At 40.2% G+C, this 19429-nt stretch overlaps 1 protein-coding gene across 5 annotated transcripts; it reads left to right on the forward strand.

The window, feature by feature from the left end:
- The first annotated feature begins 1768 nt into the window (after nt 1–1768).
- Nucleotides 1769–19429, forward strand: FEM1B (fem-1 homolog B). 5 transcript variants are annotated; one of them, XR_012919794.1, is made up of 4 exons: nt 1769–2701; nt 13320–16880; nt 17194–17297; nt 18999–19429. XR_012919794.1 is itself a non-coding variant. In XM_012768361.3 (2 exons), the coding sequence occupies exons 1-2, from the start codon at nt 2454–2456 to the stop codon at nt 14953–14955; spliced, it is 1884 nt and encodes a 627-aa protein (XP_012623815.1). In that variant the 5' UTR covers nt 1769–2453; the 3' UTR covers nt 14956–19429. The 5 variants fall into 5 exon arrangements, 1 of the variants encoding a protein (XP_012623815.1); XR_001155018.3 differs by having other exon boundaries at nt 13320–17297; nt 18987–19429; XR_001155019.3 differs by having other exon boundaries at nt 13320–17297.

Raw genomic sequence — 19429 nt, forward strand, 5'->3', positions numbered from 1 at the left:
GAGAGAGAGAGAGAGAGAGAGAGAGAGAGAGAGAAGGACATCAGAAGACAGCCCCAAGTCACACGATGTGTCACTGCCATGTTCCCAGAGGCCAAAAACCCTGGACCGGGCTGTCAAATACTGGATTTTCTTACAACCCTGAAGCCCCACAATGAAACCAACCAGCTTCTCTCTCTTTTCCATCAGAGACACTACCAGTAGAATGCCATTTTCAGCCCTTATTGCCAATGCTGTTTTTGATCGATACAGTAAAGGGGAAAAAAAGCCCCATGTTTTTGTATGGAGTTGCAGACGGGTAAAGTTTTACAGTAGAATGACGGAGAGAATTTGAGAAGTGGCCCAAACCCCCACCAATAGCTCTGCAACTGAGGTGAGGCTTTCACTTCCTAGATTGGAATGGTGGGGTTCATATCAAGTAATTTCTGTGAACTTTTTGAGTCCAGCCCCATCCCTTGGAGCCAAATAAACGTATCTGTTCTTTCTGTAGGGTAGATACTGTCTTTTGGGGGATGGGGAAAGGGAGAGGAAGTAACTTTCCTACTGAGCTTGTACTTTTTGCTACTGCTGCAGGGGCTTCATCACTTCCACTCCTACCACGCTACCCTAAGACTTCTCCTCCTACTGGCCTCCCTGCTTCCACTCTTGCCTCTTTGAGTTTATTCTCCACCAGCAGCCAGAGTGATCTTTTTTTTTAAAAAAACATAAATAGCATCTTGCCACTTGCCTGTTTAAAACTCTTCAAATGTCCCCATCACAGAGTAGAATTTAAACCCTTTGCCATGGACTATCAGGCCTAATATAACGCGCATCCTCTGACTTCATCTCCTATCATTCTTCCTGTGGCCCACTCTGCTCCCCAGACTGTTCCCCCCCAAGGGCTTTTGTATGGCTATCCCCCCAGCCTAGAATACCCACTGTTCTTGTCACCTGTCATGGAGGTCTTGTCTGACCACCCAAACTAAATTAGTCGCTCCCCGTCTCTCTATTTCATTTGCTTCATAGCAAATGGTCATGATACTCGCCCAAGCCATCTCGTCTGTCATTTACTTGTTTATTGTCTGTTTCCCTCACAACACAAGCCCCTGGAGAAAGGACTTGTCCATTACCGAATCCCTAGTGCTAAGCAGAGCCTGGCACACAGCAGACTTCTAGTATTCATTGGATAAATGATCTTTTCAAATCCTAACAATTTTGTGAGGTATGTGAGAGAACAGAGGTTCTGCCGGCTCAGCATGAGGTTCCTGCTCTGCCTGAACCCGGAACTCGCCGTCCTCCCCGGGAGACCTCGCCCCTTTGCACCGCGCGTGCAGTTCCCCCTTGAGCTGCGTCTTTCCCACACACTAACCCCCTCTCCACGGAGGGCAAGCGTCCACTTCCTTCTCAGAGCCTGGTGCTGTGCCTCTCACGTCGCCCCCCTTTTCAGACGCTCGGAGACGCCTCCTTTCTCCTAAAATGGACCCCCTGGGTGCACGCCGTGCACCCCGTCCCTGGGCCCCGAGCGGGGCAGAGAGGGGTCCCACGCCGTCTATGGTAAAATGGGGGAGTCCTCCTAGACCACCAGAGTTGCGCCCTCACTCTGCCCCCCACCCTTGCAAGGGACCCTCAGGGCCGTGTGGGGGCGAGGAGGAGGCTCCAGGCGTCAAGGACACTGGGGACACCCAGGCCCGAATTGGGAATGGGCCAACTCCGCGCAGCAGAACCTTTCTTCAGCAAGGCCGCGCCGCCAGCCGGCCGGCTTTGGCGGAGACACCCCATTTAACGTCCCTGCGCTCCTCCTCCGGCCCCTCCCGGCCCCGTCTGCCAAAGCTCGCCTTCCTCCCCGCCCCGAGTCCTTGCACCGCTCGTCCCGGAGCGTTCCGCATCGCTCCGGGGGCCCACGCGTGGCTCTCCGCAGCCACTGGCGGCGCCCGGCACTGCTGAGCTCCAGCGGGCGAGGGCCTGCGGCTCTCCCCAGCCAGGGACGGCGAGGAGCGAGGAGCGGACGCGGAGGCCGTCTTAGGCCTTCGGCCGGGTGGGCCGGGCCGGGGGAGACGCGCCCATCATTCGCCATCCGGGGCGCGCACCGCCTTGCCGGGACCCCGTGGGCGACCCGTAGCTCGGGCGCGCGCCTGTCGCATCCGCAGGAAGGAGGGGTCCGGCCTGAGGCCCGGGGCGGCGGCCGCCATGGAGATCCTCTCGGCCCAGGGCCGGCGCCTGGGGCCTTGGGGGCGGCCCTGACCGCCCTCCTCCCTGCCCAGGCTGGATCGCGGACGTGCCCCTCGCGGCACTCGGCCACCTCTGCGTCTCCGCCCTCCCCGGGCTGCGCTGCTGCCTGGGCGCGGCGGCGGCGGCGGCGGCGCCCTGTTGAATGGGCTGTGAGGGCCCAGGTTTGAAGCGCTGGCGAACGCGGCCTCCGGGGGCGCAAGGCAGCAGCAGCGGTGGCGACCAAACGGGTGTTGGAGTTGGCGGCGGCCATGGAGGGCCTGGCTGGCTATGTGTACAAGGCGGCCAGCGAGGGCAAGGTGCTGACTCTGGCCGCCTTGCTTCTCAACCGGTCTGAAAGCGACATCCGCTATCTGCTCGGCTATGTCAGCCAGCAGGGAGGGCAGCGCTCCACGCCCCTCATCATCGCGGCCCGCAATGGACACGCCAAGGTGGTGCGCTTGCTGTTAGAACATTACCGGGTGCAGACTCAGCAGACTGGCACCGTCCGCTTCGACGGGTAGGTACATCCCTGCTCCAGCCTCCTCTCCGACGCGTGTGCACTCACCATTTCACGGGTCCTCCTTTCCCTCACCCTCTTTAATGGAGGCACTCACTTCTCCCCTTTTGTGCCTCCTCCTGGCCCACTCATGCCCAGTCCATCTTCCAGGGATAACACTCCGTCCCATGGCTTGCCGCCCATCCTCATCGGCCCCTACCCCTCATTCCCTGTGTGAGTAGATAGCCACACCCTCGGTCTTGAGTCTAGTAGATAGTCGTCTTCTGTACTAGATAGTCTTGAACAAGCTGTTTGGAGGAGGTGGCTGCCTTTCTAGGTTTTACCTTTAGTAGTACTGGCGTTGTGACAGAGATGAGAAATTAACGAGGTCAGTAATAAACACTGAAGACCTCTGATGAGTTATCTGGACATCCAATTTTACCCCCTTGAAGTGAGTGGTCCCATAAGGCCTTCAGCGTGTTGCTGGAGCCTTAATGTCAAAATAAGCACCTAGAACCAGCAGCAGCTGCAGCCTCCAGAGGGATTGTCACGCAGCCAGACATTTCAAGACGTGATTCTGATTCTTCCACATTGCTCAGGGTAGATGCGTTGGCTACTAAAATGGCACTGGACCTGATGTAGGAGGTGATGATGCCATTGTTAAATTACATATTACCCTGTGTGATGTGGATAAGCTTGATCATTTAATCAAGGTGGGGAGTTCCAAAATTCATGTTGTCATAGTTAAAATTTGCCCTTTGAAGTTAATTGTACATGTTTTTGGGTATGATAACGAACACAGAATTGTCAGGTTTGACATTATCCTCTTTTCTGTGCTGGAGGATTATAAAATGTTTTACAGATTAGAGCTGCATAAAGATTTTGCTTCATTGATTGAATTTTTTTGTTGATTTGTGGCAGTACATAAGCAATCTTAGAATTTTTTTCTTTTGAAGCATATGGAGTCTAAGTATAAAAATATGTATCTTTAGTTTTGGTGATTAAAAATTGCTTGATTAAAACCTGATTGAAGAAACATTTTTTCTTTAAGATGACTAGGGCAGTGTTGAATTTTGATTGATTCTTTTTTAAGTTTAAATAATAAAAGCTTTTTATTCTGTTTTAGATGAGTGGAAAATATTTTAGAGCACTATATCTTAATGAAATGATAGCCTGTGGGTAATGGCTTATATCACTGGTAGTACCTCTGTAGATATTAACAAGATGGCTTTTTTTTTTTTCACGTTTAGCAAAGATGGCCACCTGATTCATGTTTGCTCCCTTACTGGCTTCGATGTCCTCCCTGTAACTCCTTGCATTCCCACACCTAGAGGAGGAGGAGTAAAGCAGAATGACCCTTGAACCTCCAGCACCATTCCAGCTGTATAGGCATATGCAGCCATAGATAGGAATCTCTGCAATAGCAGCTGCTGGAAGAACACTGCTGCGAAGGAGCTTGCTGAGGCCTGTGGATAAGGGAGAACAGTGGGGAAAGAAAATAGTTTTCTAGAGAATTTAGAAAGGCTTTGCTTATTGCTATATTACTTGACCATCAAAGAGTAATTTTTTGAGATGGCAATGTCAATGAAAAGAACTTGATTAGAAATGTAGCATTGGGCATGTATAGCAGCATACCTTGCTCAGTGTTGTGGACTGGCCAGTGAAATTAAGGGTTTTAAGTAAACATTTATTGAACTCCAACTGTGTGCCAGGTTCTGTGGTAGGGATTGGGTATCCAGAGGTGGATAACATACTGTTCTGTAGAAGGATGACAGTCTAGGCGGAGAGAGAGAAATAGATACATAAATGAGTAATTGCAGGTGCTATGCCATTTAGGGTTACAGATATCTTTGGGGGAAACAAGGATGGGAGAAGTGCTGGGACCGAGGGGAATCAGGAAAGTCTTCACAGGGGAGGTGATGTTTGAGCTGTGTTTTTTGTTTTTTTTTTTTTTTTTTTTAACCTGGGTCCTCTAGGCTATGAGCTGTGTTTTAAATAACAGGATGTGAAGAAGGGGGCAGTAGCCTGGTGCACTTGCAAGAAGGGATTCAAGCCAGGGCAATTAAAAAAGATTGTGGGAGACTGGAGAGAGGTGGAGATTTTGATGATTTTTATATAAACTGCTAAGAGTAAGACTGGTGAAACTGCAGTCTCAAACATTTCTATCATTTGTCTGCACCTTCTTGAATCTATATATTTGTTTATTTTATGGATTATTACAATATTAATTTATTAGTGGCTATGTTAAAGTAGTTAATATTTATTTTATTTATTAAATGCCTGTGATGGGCGTAGCCCTGGGTCATGTTCCGTAGAGTATACAAAGGAAATGTAAGGTTTCTCCTTTTGAGGAATTTACCAATTAATTAATGAAAGAGGTATTGAAGTTCCCGGCCACCTTTCTGCTCACTCACACCACTCTGAAATTACTTTGCAATTTATACCAGTCACTTTGTCGTTTCAGAACCAGCAGAAAAAGGACAGTGTTATTTGCCAATGCCATGATTTCCCTCTGCACTTATTTCAGACATTGTGAAAATGTTAGCCTGAGTGGTGGTAACAATATGAAGTTCACTCACTCCTTGGGGGCTGGCTTTTGAAAGTTACTTCGCCAGCCTTTCTCTCTGTTGGCTTCCATTGGCACTAACCCATGACTGTGTGGGGTCTAATAGGCTTCTGTGTGTGCTGAAGTAGGTTAGTGTCTCTAATTTTTAGTCACTTGTATACCATCTTCACAATTTTTGGCCAAATAGTTCACTATCTATCCTGCTGTTTACTTAATATTTTTCCTTAAAATGTCTGTTGTTTACTTGATAGGGTCTTCAGAATGTTTTGCTGCTTTTTAGCTTCATCCTGTGCAAAAGTTTCTATGTAATTAGGGGTTTAGTATGTTGTGTTTTGTATGTGGGTGGGTGTAAGAGAGACAAACAGACATTAAAATAATTTTTTTAAAAGTCTATAGAAGTCTAAAAACTTCTTTAATAACTTAGGAAATTAAAGTGGGTTCATAATAGAGTCTCTAGTGGGAAGGGACACCACTTAGATTAAACCCCACATTGATATTTGAGTCTGTGTTCACATTTTTAGGAGTAACATTTGAGATTATTTTACTTACGTCTTAACATGTGAGCACCAAAATTGACATAGACAATGGACAAGAACATAGTGGACAAGAAGAAAAGTCACATGAGTGGAATGAAAGAAGATCTCTTAGTTAGAGAATGGGATGCTGTTAAGAATGTTATAAAAATGGAACAGAAACAAAGGGAAGGTATCATGTGACCATGGAATATTGTGCTGGCCTGAGTTCTTCTGAGGGCCTCACGGCTCTGTGCCAGAGTTTGCGGGGACCACCTGACCTTGAAGAGGTTTGCTGACATGGATGTGGAGAAGAAGAGGACTCCTGAGAATTCTGAGGCTTTTTGTTGAGTGCTCTTACTTTTAAAGTCAGTTCTAGTCCTAATACTTCTAATAAATATCCAGGTAGAGGAAAGGCATGAGGGGCATGCCATCGTTTGCCTTCGTTTAGAAAATCATTGGCAATATATGTTTCTTTTTTTTTTTTTTTTTAATGAGACAGAGTCTCGCTTTGTTGCCCAGGCTAGAGTGAGTGCCCTGGTGTCAGCCTAGCTCACAGCAACCTCAATCTTCTGGGCTCAGCCTCAGCCTCCCAAGTAGCTGGGACTACAGGCATGCGCCACCATGCCCAGCTAATTTTTTCTATATATATTAGTTGGCCAATTAATTTCTTTCCATTTATAGTAGAGACGGGGGTCTCCCTCTTGCTTAGGCTGGTTTCAAACTCCTGACCTCAAGCAATCCTCCCTCCTCGGCCTCCCAGAGTGCTATGATTACAGGTTGTGAGCCACCGCACCCGGCTGGCAATATATGTTTCAAGGAACTGCATTTGATCTAATAAATGATTTGAAGGACTTTGGTTAAAATAAAGTGCTGATTACTTACATTTAGTGAATTTTAATTTTATTTCCATTTCAAATGCTTGAACCAGACATTTCTGTTTCAAATTAAACCAGGAAATAGATGAACTTAGCTTTGTGATCAGAAATGTTCTCTCTCATTGAGAAAAGTTTCTATCACCTGATGCATATTTTTTGTTTGAAAAGGTGAATATCAGATTATAGGTTCTTGATTTTAAGATGCAATACATAATAAAGAATTTGCATTGCAATTTTGCATTAAGTCTAAAAAGATCATCGTTTTATAGTGCTTTTCCCATAGGAATTTAGTAAATGTTGCTAATGTTTAGTTAATTTTATTATATCTTTATTTTCTGTTAAATGCATTTAGTATTTTGTTTTGAGACAATATAGTCTTATAAAATTTTAGCTAGATTTTATAGAGTAATGCCATAGATATTAGGATTATAATTCCCTTTAATCTGTTTAATATTTTGATTTATATGCAGAAATTCTAACCACCAAGGCTAATTTTCTGAAGGACTAGTCTTATTATAAAATATTCTGCAGTGAATTTTTTGTTATGAAATATCTTAAAAATTTTAATTGCCTAAATAAAAATAGTTAATTGGAACTTTTGTCACATTATTATATAGCTCAAGGAAAAAAAATGGAAATCATTAGACTATAGCAGCAAAAAATATTAAACTGACCAAGTATTTATTTTCTTTTTTTTTTTTTTTTTTTTTTTTCATGGCATGCCTGAGAGTGGAAAAGTATTTATTTTCCATTATAAAAACCAAGTGCAGTACATACTTGTAATTTAATTTTTACTGTTACAACATAGAGTTTAGGAAATTTGAGATCAGAAAAATATTTTAATCACTTTTTGTCTCTTTTTTTCATCTTTAAAATGAGGGTAAGATTTAGAGTTTTTGCTAGAGTTAAAGATAATGTATGTGAATGCCAATTTTAATGTAATTTCTTGAGTTTTAGGTACTCCAGATTCATATTACTTGGCATAGAATAAATTTATAGTTTAAAAACCAGTGCAAGAAAACATTGTAGCTATGTAAATGTAACTATATATTAACTATGTATATTTTTAAATAGATTATATTAATAATCAATTTGAAAAAATGCTCTTTAAATTGAAACATGTTTGAACAATGACATGTACTGTTTCCTTATATTTGATGCATTTAATGGTATTCAGAGTACTTTTGTAGTTTTAATCTCATGTAAACCTTTTAGTTATTTATAAAATGGGTATAATAATAGTATTTACCTAGGGTTGATGTGAAGAGTAAATGAGATATTATCACATGTTAAGCAGCTAGTGCATTGCTTAGCACATTGAAAGTATTTGACATAAGCTGTTTGTATTCATTTAAACTGTTTTTCTTTGAAGTCATTTGTGCCTCTTTTTTTGGTTTTTGTTTTAATTATATCTATTTTTAGTTAAGGTGTAACATATCTAGTAAAGTGCATGAATCTTTTTTTTTTTTTTTTTTTTTAACCTGGGTCCTCTAGGCTATGCATGAATCTTGTGTACAATATTGTACAATGAATTTTTAATATGTTTACATCTATGTAATCACTTTCTAGATCAATGTCTAGAACATTTTCTCTAAAAGTTTCCCTGTGCCCCTTTTCAGTCAATTCCTTGTCTTTCCCTTCCCAGAAGTAATGATTATTTTGACTTTTATCACCATGGATTAGTTTTTTTTGTTTTTTTGAGACAGAGTCTCACTTTTGTTGCCCAGGCTAGAATGCTGTGGCATCAGCTTAGCTCACAGAAGCCTCAAACTCCTGGGCTTAAGTGATCCTTCTGCCTCAGCCTCCCAAGTGGGTACTACAGGCATGTACCACCATGCCCTGCTAATTATATATATATATATATTTAGTTGGCCAATTAATTTCTTTCTATTTGTAGTAGAGATGGGGTCTCGCTCTTGCTCAGGCTGGTTTTGAACTCCTGACCTTGAGCAGTCCACCTGCCTCGGCCTCCCAGAGTGCTAGGATTACAAGCGTGAGGCACAGCGCTGGGCCACCATGGATTACTTTTGCTTGTACTTGAACTTCCTATAAACAGTCATACAGTATATACTCTTTTGTAGCTGGCTTTTTCCACTTAACACAATGTCTATGAGCTTCATCCATGTAGTTGTATGTATGAGTAGTTTCTTCTTTTTTAATGCGGTGTAGTATTCCATTGTATGAATATATTGCAGTTTATCCATTTTCCCGTTAATGGATATTTTGGTTGTTTCCATTGTTTGACTATTTATGAATAAAGTTGCTATTACATTCTTGTATATGTCTTTTGGTGGACATTTGCATTCATTTCTCTTTGGTATGTATCAAGGAGTGGGGTCATAGGGTAGGTGTATGTATAACTAATAGATATTGTCAAACAATTTTCCCAAAGTGGTTGAACCAAATTACATTCCTACCAGCAATGAGAGTTACACTTGCTCCACATCCTGGTCTACACTTAGTATTAACCTGCCGGTCTTGTTAATTTTAGCTATTTTGGTGAGTGTGTATTGGTAAACTGGTTTTAATTTGCATTTCCCTGGCAAATGATTATCTGGAGCATCTTTTCATATACTTGTTATTTGGATATCTTTTGTGACTTATACTTGTTCAGTCTTTTAACTCATTTTTTATTAGGTTGTTTGCCTTTTTGTTACTGATTTGTCAAATACGTCTACTTCAGATGTCTTCTCTGGGTGGGTGGATGGATTGCTTATTCACTTTCTTTATAATGTCTTTTGATGAAGAGAAGTTCTTAGTTTTTTTTTTTTTTGAGACAGAGTCTCGCTTTGTTGCCCAGGCTAGAGTGAGTGCCGTGGCGTCAGCCTAGCTCACAGCAACCTCAAACTCCTGGGCTCAAGTGATCCTTCTGCCTCAGCCTCCCGGGTAGCTGGGACTACAGGCATGCGCCACCATGCCCGGCTAATTTTTTCTATATATATATCAGTTGGCCAATTAATTTCTTTCTATTTATAGTAGAGACGGGGTCTCGCTCTTGCTCAGGCTGGTTTTGAACTCCTGACCTTGAGCAATCCGCCCACCTCAGCCTCCCAAGAGCTAGGATTACAGGCGTGAGCCACAGCGCCCGGCCAGAAGTTCTTAGTTTTAATGAAATCCAATAAACCATTTTTTCTTTTGTGGTTAGTGCTTTTCTTGCAATCTGTTTAAGAAATCATGATCAACTCCAGGGATGTTAAGATAGTCAATTTTTTTAAAAGAAGTTTTTAAAGTTTTAAAAGAAGTTTTGCTTTTCACAGTATAGGTCTGTGCTACTTCTCTAATTTATTTATTTATTTTTTTGAGACAGAGTCTCACTCTGTTGCCTGGGCTAGAGTGCTGTGGCATCAGCCTAGCTCATAGCAACCTCAAACTCCTGGGCTCAAGTAATCCTTCTGCCTCAGCCTCCCAGGTAGCTGGAACTACAGGCATGCACCACCATGCCTGGCTAATTTTTTCTATATATTTTTAGTTGGCCAGTTAATTTCTTTCTATTTTTAGTAGAGATGGGGTCTTGCTCTAGCTCAGGCTGGTTTGAACTCCTGACCTTGAGCAATCCGCCCACCTCGGCCTCCCAGACTGCTAGGATTACAGGCGTGAGACACTGCACCTGGCCACTTCTCTAATTTTTGTACGTAGTGTGAGGTAAAAGTCAAGGATTAATTTTTTTCCATACAGAATATCTTGTTGCTCCAACAGTATTTATTACAAAGAATATGCGTTTTGCCTGTATTCACTGGAGGCTTTGTCGTAAGTCAAGTGATCGTGTATATGTGAATCTGTTTATGGAGTTTTTTTTGTTCTATTGATATATCATTCCTATCCTTGTGGCAGTGACACAATTAACTGTAGTTTGTCCTCCAACTTTATTTTTCTTTAAGATTATCTTGGTTATTTGCATTTCCATATACTTTTTAGAATTGGCCTGTCAGTTTCTACGTGCATGTGTGCACACATACACACACCACAAATCTCTGTTGGGATTTTGATTTGGATTATATCCACTCTATCTATAGATTGTTTTTCCATTTATTTAGGTTTTCTTTCCTTTATCTCAGGAGTGTTTTATAGTTTTCCATGTAGAAGTCTTGCACATTTTCATTAGCTTTATTACTAGATATTGATACTTTCTGATGCTATTGCAAATGATATTTTTTTACAGTGAAAAAAATTTGTTGAATCTTGTAAATATAATCACGACAGTAAAACATATGTGAATTTTAATTAAACTGTTTGCAAAAGGTACAGTTGGCAACCATTAAAACATATTACTGATATAATGTCCTATTTCCTTGATTCATTCTTTAGTTTAAAAAATCAATTAATAATTAAATGCATTTTTAAAAATAAAAATTTAAAAAGAAACTTCAGAAGGCTAAGTTTTTTTTTAAGGTATATCTTACACACAGTAAAATGCACAGTTCTAAATGTAGTTTGATGAGTGTTTTTTCTCTAAACCTCCCTGTGGCCACCATCCAGATCAAAATATAGGACCTTTCAGGGACCTTTAAGCCTCTTCCTAGTCCATACTACTTTCTCCCCTACAGGTAACCACTGTTACTAAAGACTTTTGCTTATAAACATTTTGTATTGTTCTTTGAAACTGAAGATGTATTCACTTGAATTATTGTAAGATGGATATTTTATTTTCAGCAGAAGTGATAGAGGGTATTGTTTTTGTGGTGGTGTTGACTGTGGTTGAACTGATATTTGTATGTCTTAGTCTGTTTTGTGCTGTTATAACAAAATACTTGAGACTGAGTAATAAGAACAGATATTTATTTCTCACGGTTCTGGAGGCTAGAGAGTCTGTCAAGGCACAGGCAGGTACAGCTGGTGAGGAGTGCATCCTCCTCAGGGGGGAGCGAGGCATACTCACACGGTGGAAGACAAGCTGGCTGAATGCAGCTGAAGCCTCTTTTATAAGTTCCGTAATCCCATCCGTGAGGGGAGGAGCCCTCATGACCCTCACCTCCTACAGGCATCACCTCTTAATACTCTCCTATTAACACTCGAATTTTGGAGGGGACACATTCAAACCATAGTATCAGGGAAATTGTACTCTTTTTCACTTCATGGGAGATATAATTTCACCAGTGTTATAAGGTTGTATAGTGAGAAGCTCACTAGTGAGGTTTTTGATACTGCTTTGATCAGCCTTTTCTTTAACACTACCAAATACATTTATTGATTCTAGCATAGTAGATCTAAATATCTCCAGCAAAAATCTACATTCAGGTCTTTTGGTCAGTAATAGGATAAAAAAACTGGAAAATTGAAGTTGAGGAAAAGTTGAAGGTAAAAAGATGGGAAAGACTGGACTCCTAGCAAGAGTCTAATTTTGTGTGTTAAGTAGTAAACCTAGCACACATCAGATGTTCAGTAAGTAAGTTGTGAGCATGAAGCTACAAGTCCAGTCATGTCAGAGAAGATACTCCTTGGTTTTCTAAAAATGCTATTTGCTTCTTGCTGTTAGTATTTTTTTCATATAATAGTATTTTTTCCTATAATGGTTTGACTGAGGAACATACATAGACATGTGGTATATACATGCACATATACATATTTTTTTAATTAAAGATATATTTTTTTTAGAGAGGGTTTTGCTCTATTGCCCAAACTGGAGTGTAGTGGCTCGATCATAGCTCACTGCAGCCTTCAACTCCTGGGCTCAAGTGATCCTCCTGCCTCAGTCTCCTGAGTAGTTGGGGCTATAGGTACACACCACCATGCCCAGCTAGTTTTTCTTATTTGTTATAGAGATGGGGTCTTGCTGTTTTGCCCAGGCCAGTCTCGAACTCCTGGTCTTAAGTGATCCTCCTGACTTGGCCTCCTAAAATGCTAGGATTATAGGCATGAGCCAGTGCACCTGGCCTATTTTTAAAACTTCTAAATTGGTATATAACATAGAGAAAATGCATTAATTATAAGTGTATAAAGATTTCACAAAAATAAACGTATTTGTTTAATATAGTCCCCTTTGTGCTTCTTCCCATTTACTACCTCTCCCGCAAAATAACCAGTACCCTCACTTCTACCACTATAGATATGTATGTAAATATAATAATACAAAATGTATATGCTAAGTTCCTTTGACTTCTTTGGTTAGCATCATGTTTTTGTGATCTGTCCATAGTATATGGAACCATAATTCTTTCTTTATCATGCTGTAGTAGACTAAGTATATTTGACTAGCTTAGGGGAAAATGCTTCAATTTTTTTCTTCCTAAAGCAGTTTCTAACACAGTGTTAACAGAAGATGGGTTGGCTTTCATCATTGTGAGGAACTGTGATGCCTGGAAGATACTGGGAAGGAGGAAGGTGCTATGCTCTTAAGAGCCAATGGGCCAACTTGGTGCAAAGAAATTACAAACTTCCATATGTTTCCTCTGTATTTATTCTTGCTATTAGAAAGTTGGTGATTCTTTAGGGTTTTTTTGTTTTGTTTTGTTTTTAGATTTATATATTACTCAATAGTAATAGCTAGCATTTATTGAGGTCATATTAGGTACAAGAACTATGCAAAGTGCTTTACTGAAATTACCTGTTTTTATTTTCACCAAAACTGATGTTTTATTAATGTTCCGGAGAGTGAGGTCTTGGTTGGTGCAGATGAATGCATCCTTTAAACTTACGTGAGGGCCTGTGGCCTCTGTTATCTAACTGGTTTTTCTTTTCATGCGTAGGTATGTCATTGATGGTGCCACTGCTCTCTGGTGTGCGGCTGGAGCAGGACATTTTGAAGTTGTTAAACTTCTAGTCAGCCATGGAGCCAACGTGAACCATACTACAGTGACAAACTCGACCCCCCTGCGGGCAGCATGCTTTGATGGCAGACTGGATATTGTGAAATACTTGGTTGAAAATAATGCCAACATCAGCATCGCCAACAAGTATGACAACACCTGCCTAATGATTGCGGCATATAAGGGACACACTGATGTGGTCAGGTACCTTTTAGAACAACGTGCTGATCCCAATGCTAAAGCACATTGTGGAGCCACAGCATTGCACTTTGCAGCTGAAGCCGGGCACATAGATATTGTGAAAGAACTGATAAAATGGCGTGCTGCTATAGTAGTGAATGGCCATGGGATGACACCATTGAAAGTAGCTGCCGAAAGCTGTAAAGCTGATGTCGTTGAACTGTTACTGTCTCATGCTGATTGTGACCGAAGGAGTCGGATTGAAGCTTTGGAACTCTTGGGTGCCTCCTTTGCAAATGACCGTGAGAACTATGACATCATGAAGACGTACCACTATCTATATTTAGCTATGTTGGAGAGGTTTCAAGATGGTGATAACATTCTCGAGAAAGAAGTTCTCCCACCAATCCACGCTTATGGGAATAGAACTGAATGTAGAAATCCTCAGGAACTGGAAGCCATTCGGCAGGACAGAGATGCTCTTCATATGGAAGGCCTTATAGTTCGGGAGCGGATTTTAGGTGCTGACAATATTGATGTTTCTCATCCCATTATTTACAGGGGGGCTGTTTATGCGGATAACATGGAATTTGAACAGTGTATCAAATTGTGGCTCCATGCCCTGCACCTCAGGCAGAAAGGTAACAGGAACACCCACAAAGATCTCCTTCGATTTGCTCAAGTTTTCTCACAGATGATACATTTGAACGAAACTGTGAAGGCCCCAGACATAGAATGTGTTTTGAGATGCAGCGTCTTGGAAATAGAACAAAGTATGAACAGAGTAAAAAATATTTCTGATGCTGATGTCCACAGTGCTATGGACAATTACGAATGTAATCTCTATACCTTTCTGTATTTAGTGTGCATCTCCACCAAAACACAATGTAGTGAAGAAGATCAGTGCAAAATTAACAAGCAGATCTACAACCTGATTCACCTTGATCCCAGAACTCGTGAAGGTTTCACCTTGTTGCATCTAGCTGTCAACTCGAATACCCCAGTTGATGATTTCCACACCAATGATGTCTGCAGCTTTCCAAATGCACTTGTCACCAAGCTCCTGCTGGACTGTGGTGCTGAGGTGAATGCCGTGGACAATGAGGGAAACAGTGCCCTTCATATTATCGTTCAGTACAACAGGCCCATCAGTGATTTTTTGACCTTGCACTCTATCATCATTAGCCTAGTTGAAGCTGGCGCTCACACTGACATGACAAACAAACAGAACAAGACTCCGCTAGACAAAAGTACAACTGGGGTATCTGAAATACTACTTAAAACTCAAATGAAGATGAGTCTCAAGTGCCTGGCTGCCCGAGCAGTTCGGGCTAATGACATTAACTACCAAGACCAGATCCCCAGAACTCTTGAAGAGTTTGTTGGATTTCATTAAGTGACTGGATATGTAAAATTGTTTAATGTGGTGCTAAAAAGTAAAGGACTTTAATCACAGACAATAGAATTATGTGTTCATAAATTCTACTTTCTTTCCACTCCCCTTTCTCCCAGCCCATCCTTCCTTATTTCTGTATGTGGTCTTCTTACTTCATATGGTAATTGATTTCAAATACACTTTAAACAAAACCACATTGTTTAGGTGTAACTATTATCTAAGGTGTTTGGATATTGGTTACCTAACTATTTGTCTTTCTTTTTTTTTAAGGAATGAATATAAAACATTTTGTTTATGTAACAAGAGACTTTTATGATTTCAAGTTGATAATGTTTTAAACAGCTGCTTACAAAAGTATTTCTGTTAAGCCTATGTCAGTGTGTGATCCATGCAGCAGTTTCGAGAATTTCATAAAGAAGAACTAAAAAGGAACATGAAAAGTAATGGGATATCCAGGTGTTCTGCATATGCCAAACTGCTGTAGATAGTTTTCACTCTTCCATTATTTATGTGGAGTGATACAATGTATTTTAACATGGGGAAAATTTAAAATGTAGCTGTAGGTTAATCTGAAAAATGTGCTGATTTGATAATAGTTACAAATTTATAAAGTTAAATTCATTGTAATTGTTGCACTATTCTGGGTAGTATACACAAATTAATCTTAAACCAATTTTTCAAAGAATATTGAATGAACTCCTTGCCTTTAGGCTTGAATTCTTCAAAGTCTGTTTTAATGTAATTTACCTAAATTGCAGCAGTCTGCAATTGACTCAGCTCACAGACTTGTAAAAATTATGAGTGCTGTTTTCTTATGAAACAGATTGTCACAATATAGTTATACATTCTATTTTTGTCTCCTTTTCCCTTTCCTCCTGTGTCATATCTTAAAATTTGGAAAATACTTTTCCAGAGGGTGTTATTTGTACCTCCCCAATAAGGTATTTATGACAGATGAAAACGAACCAGGATATTTTTGAATTTTTTCACTTTCTTTACATAGTCTGTGACAAGAAGTAGAAAAATCACTAGTGTGGTATAGGAAATTAAATATTTTTGATGCTAGTAATTCTCAATGCCACTTGAAAGGTATTTCTGTCTGAGAGCTGCAAAGTTTTCAACCACAAAATGTCATTCATTCCAACTGCTTGTACAGAGGTGTTTATGGCTTTTTGTTTTGTTTTGTTTTAATGGCGACATTTTAACTGTCAAAAGAGTATTCTGTGATTATCTTTTAAGCATCACAGAAATTGAAGTAAAGGATACACACCTATTTCTATTGATGTTAAAAATGATAATGAAAGTAAAATTAGCTGTGTCTGTAATTTTCTCTCTAGTGCCAAATGAATGCCTTAGCTACACATAGTGCATGGTACTGTAAGTGAAGACTTACAGCTTTTTTTTCTTTAATGGAAAGCATTATAATGATGTAGCAACATCAGATATAAACTTAAAAAAAACTAATAAGATTTTAATTAACATTTTATGTATGGATAATGCTTTGTAAAGCATAAGAGAAAGGTTGTAGTTGGATTAGTATAAAACAATGACCAAGCCAAATTCAGCACCTAGGGCCTTAAATAAAATAGAGATACCCCACAAAATGAAATATCTGAAGGGTGGGAGGGACGGAAGGAGGGAACTTTAAAAGCTTTTCCCCGAAAGGATGCAAGATGCTTTTACAGTTGCTATAGGTATACTTGGTGTGTCTTCTTGCTTCAGTTAGGAATGTTTTGATGGTAAATTCTGTCATAATAGATTTCTATTTTCCTAACCTGAGATTTTACAAGGAAGGTTTTAGGATGGTATTTGAATGAGCCCTAATTTGAAAATTACTGACCTTGACCCTCCTGGTATAAATCAAGGAAGTCACCTTGCTCTTGGCAATATGCAGTGGCCTGAAAGAGAAAATGCACTTCCTCAAGGTGAGTGAATCACGCCTTTTCCACAGCTCAGATCAGACCCTTTATTTGTCAGACTACAAGGCCTGCTTGTTGGAGAGTCTGAGGAATAGTTATGATCCGTGGTATTCAGTTGGTTCCATTATTAATGTACATGATTTTTAAACATCAAAACTTAAAATATCAGATAATGTTGCATGTTTTAAAGACACATTTCATCCCTTTGGCTACCCAGGACCAGCACTATTTAAGATGTTGCTTATTTACAAAGTGAGGATAATGATCATATATGTACATATTCAGACATCAAAATTTAATGACACTCTTTTTTGAGAAGGGAAGACAATGCTGGAGAAAATAAAAATTATGCTGAATGAAATGCTGACAAAGTTGGAGAAAGAAATTTGAAGACAGTGGAATAAACTATGAATTGTGCTAATGGTAATTAGATTTTTTTATTGTTTAGTATAGTAGTACATTGTGCAGTATCTTACTGAGGATCTAATTGTCTTGTAAAATCAACCCAATTGTGTATTGTGAAACACCTGTATAAAACCATTCTTGAAACAAGTGATCTACATGCCTTTTTTTTAAATGTTTTTGGTAGAATTATTTTAAAATATGTTTAGCTAAACCTTTCCCAAACTTAACCTGTTTTTTTTAAATGAAAACAAATAGGTAAGAAAGCAGCGATAGTTCTATACCTTAGCCCTCTGAGAACTCTAGGCTGTCTGCGTTTTGCAGCCACTTTTGTCATTTGATATTTATTATTGGTATACTTATGCTTTGACTTGTAACTCTTCCTTGATAGCATTACAAATTCAATCAGAACTTCTCTGTCCTGCTCAGTAATTGTCATATATATATATATATCTGGATGAACTAGAGGCCCAGGTGGGTGCTTTCTTTTGTAAATCATGTGAAACTTAAGTGGGTTTTATGCTCTCAATAGAATTGGTTAAACTGAACTCTTGAGTTTAGGTAACTATTTAACTCTAAGGGTGGGCAGCAAATCCATCCCCTCACCTGATGAAGGAGGGGGAACATTTTCACATAAGAACTGACACTGACAACATAGCTTTTTTCAGTCCACTGTGGATTGCTCTAGTAGGCCACAGCCCAACTACCTTAAGGTTCTTTGCTGTGGGAACTTTAAATAAACAAACCAAAAAGCAGACCATCTGCAAGCTTTGGTCTTGCTTGTTTCTGAGAAGGGTTCTAATTTCATCATACTAAAGGTTGATCAATAATTGGTAACTGTGAGAACTTAGGTATGATAGCATTGTTTGAAGTAAAATACAATGTAGGGGCAGCAGCTTCCTAAATACCAACTCTGTATTTGATAAGTGTCTTGAAAATTAAAATTTCAAGGGAGCAACACCCTGTTAGGAGTTTCCAGCATAGTTGAGGCAGCTACGTTATGAGTAAGATCACTTTAGACTGTTCAAGCAGAAGCGTTTCTCTTTTTGGAATGGGGTGGGGTGAGGGGCGAGTTGCTAGACCTTGGATTACAGTTTGCTGGTGTAGCAGCAGTCAGCCAGTGGTTGAACTAGCGAGTAGACGGATGAAAGTATAAAGGACTTGTTTATGGCAGATTTTCTGTAAAAATCTTTAATGTTCCTTTTCAGGCTAGCCAGATGTGTCAATGCACAGATGACTATTCTGTTTTCTCACTGACTATACTATAACAAACATTAAAAGGGTTAAAGGAAACAAAACTCTGCCTTTTGCTCTACGAAAAGCTTTTAGTCCAGAAGATTTTAAGCTGTGTGTTCATTCCTACTATGAAAATGCATAGCTTTGCTCTGGACATCATCTCTTGAAAGTAGGAAGCTCCTATTATGGATGTCACATTGCGGGGCTTTCTCGTACATTTCTGGCAGACTTGCCCAAACCTTCATGTGGGCTGCATTGTACAGTATCCCCTGCCCCAAATGTGGGATCTGAGCTAAGTACTACACTGATAGTGGTGATACATTACTTTTTAAAACTGTAAAGTAAATGTCTCTAGTCCTAGGTTTGTGGTGTGTGCCTTTGTGTTAATGTGTAGGGAAGGGCCAGTGACTTGATGGTTATGGGGAGTGTATCTTGATGTGTGTGCAGGGGTGAGTATTGCTAAATTATTAACAGCTTTTTATTTAGGGATAAGTCATGTGATGAATGGCCTAATCAGAAAAACGAAGGAGCGAAGATGCAAGCTTGCCAAGTGATGAAGTGAACAAGGTTTCGTATCAAATTTTTTATCAGGTGTTGTAAAATTTGTGCATGGCTTTTTTTGTTGTTGCTTAGTAACTGGTAGAGGAGAAAAGATGAGGAAAAATACTCAGCTTTCCTAACCAATCTTTTCAGAGGTACATAGTTGGGGAGTAAAATCCGACTTGCCTAATCTATTGGAAAAGATCCTGTCCTTTATAATATTCACCCCATCCTGCAGTCCTCCATGTAGAGGAACTACATTGTTGTATTCTAGTAATTCACTGTGATTTATAACAAACCAGTGATGTCATTCTATTGTGCACTTTTGTCAAACCATTTATGTGACTTTAATAAACATAGTAAACTTGCTGACTGCA

The sequence above is a fragment of the Microcebus murinus genome, chromosome 6 (genome assembly GCF_040939455.1).
Source record: "Microcebus murinus isolate Inina chromosome 6, M.murinus_Inina_mat1.0, whole genome shotgun sequence".
Taxonomy (NCBI): domain Eukaryota; kingdom Metazoa; phylum Chordata; class Mammalia; order Primates; family Cheirogaleidae; genus Microcebus; species Microcebus murinus.

Bases quoted from the DNA above. Each gene is read 5' to 3' on its own strand.
- FEM1B (XM_012768361.3), top strand. From the start codon at position 2,454: ATGGAGGGCCTGGCTGGCTATGTGTACAAGGCGGCCAGCGAGGGCAAG. The intron at 2,702-13,319 runs GTAGGTACATCC...TTTCATGCGTAG, and splicing joins GGCACCGTCCGCTTCGACGG to GTATGTCATTGATGGTGCCA.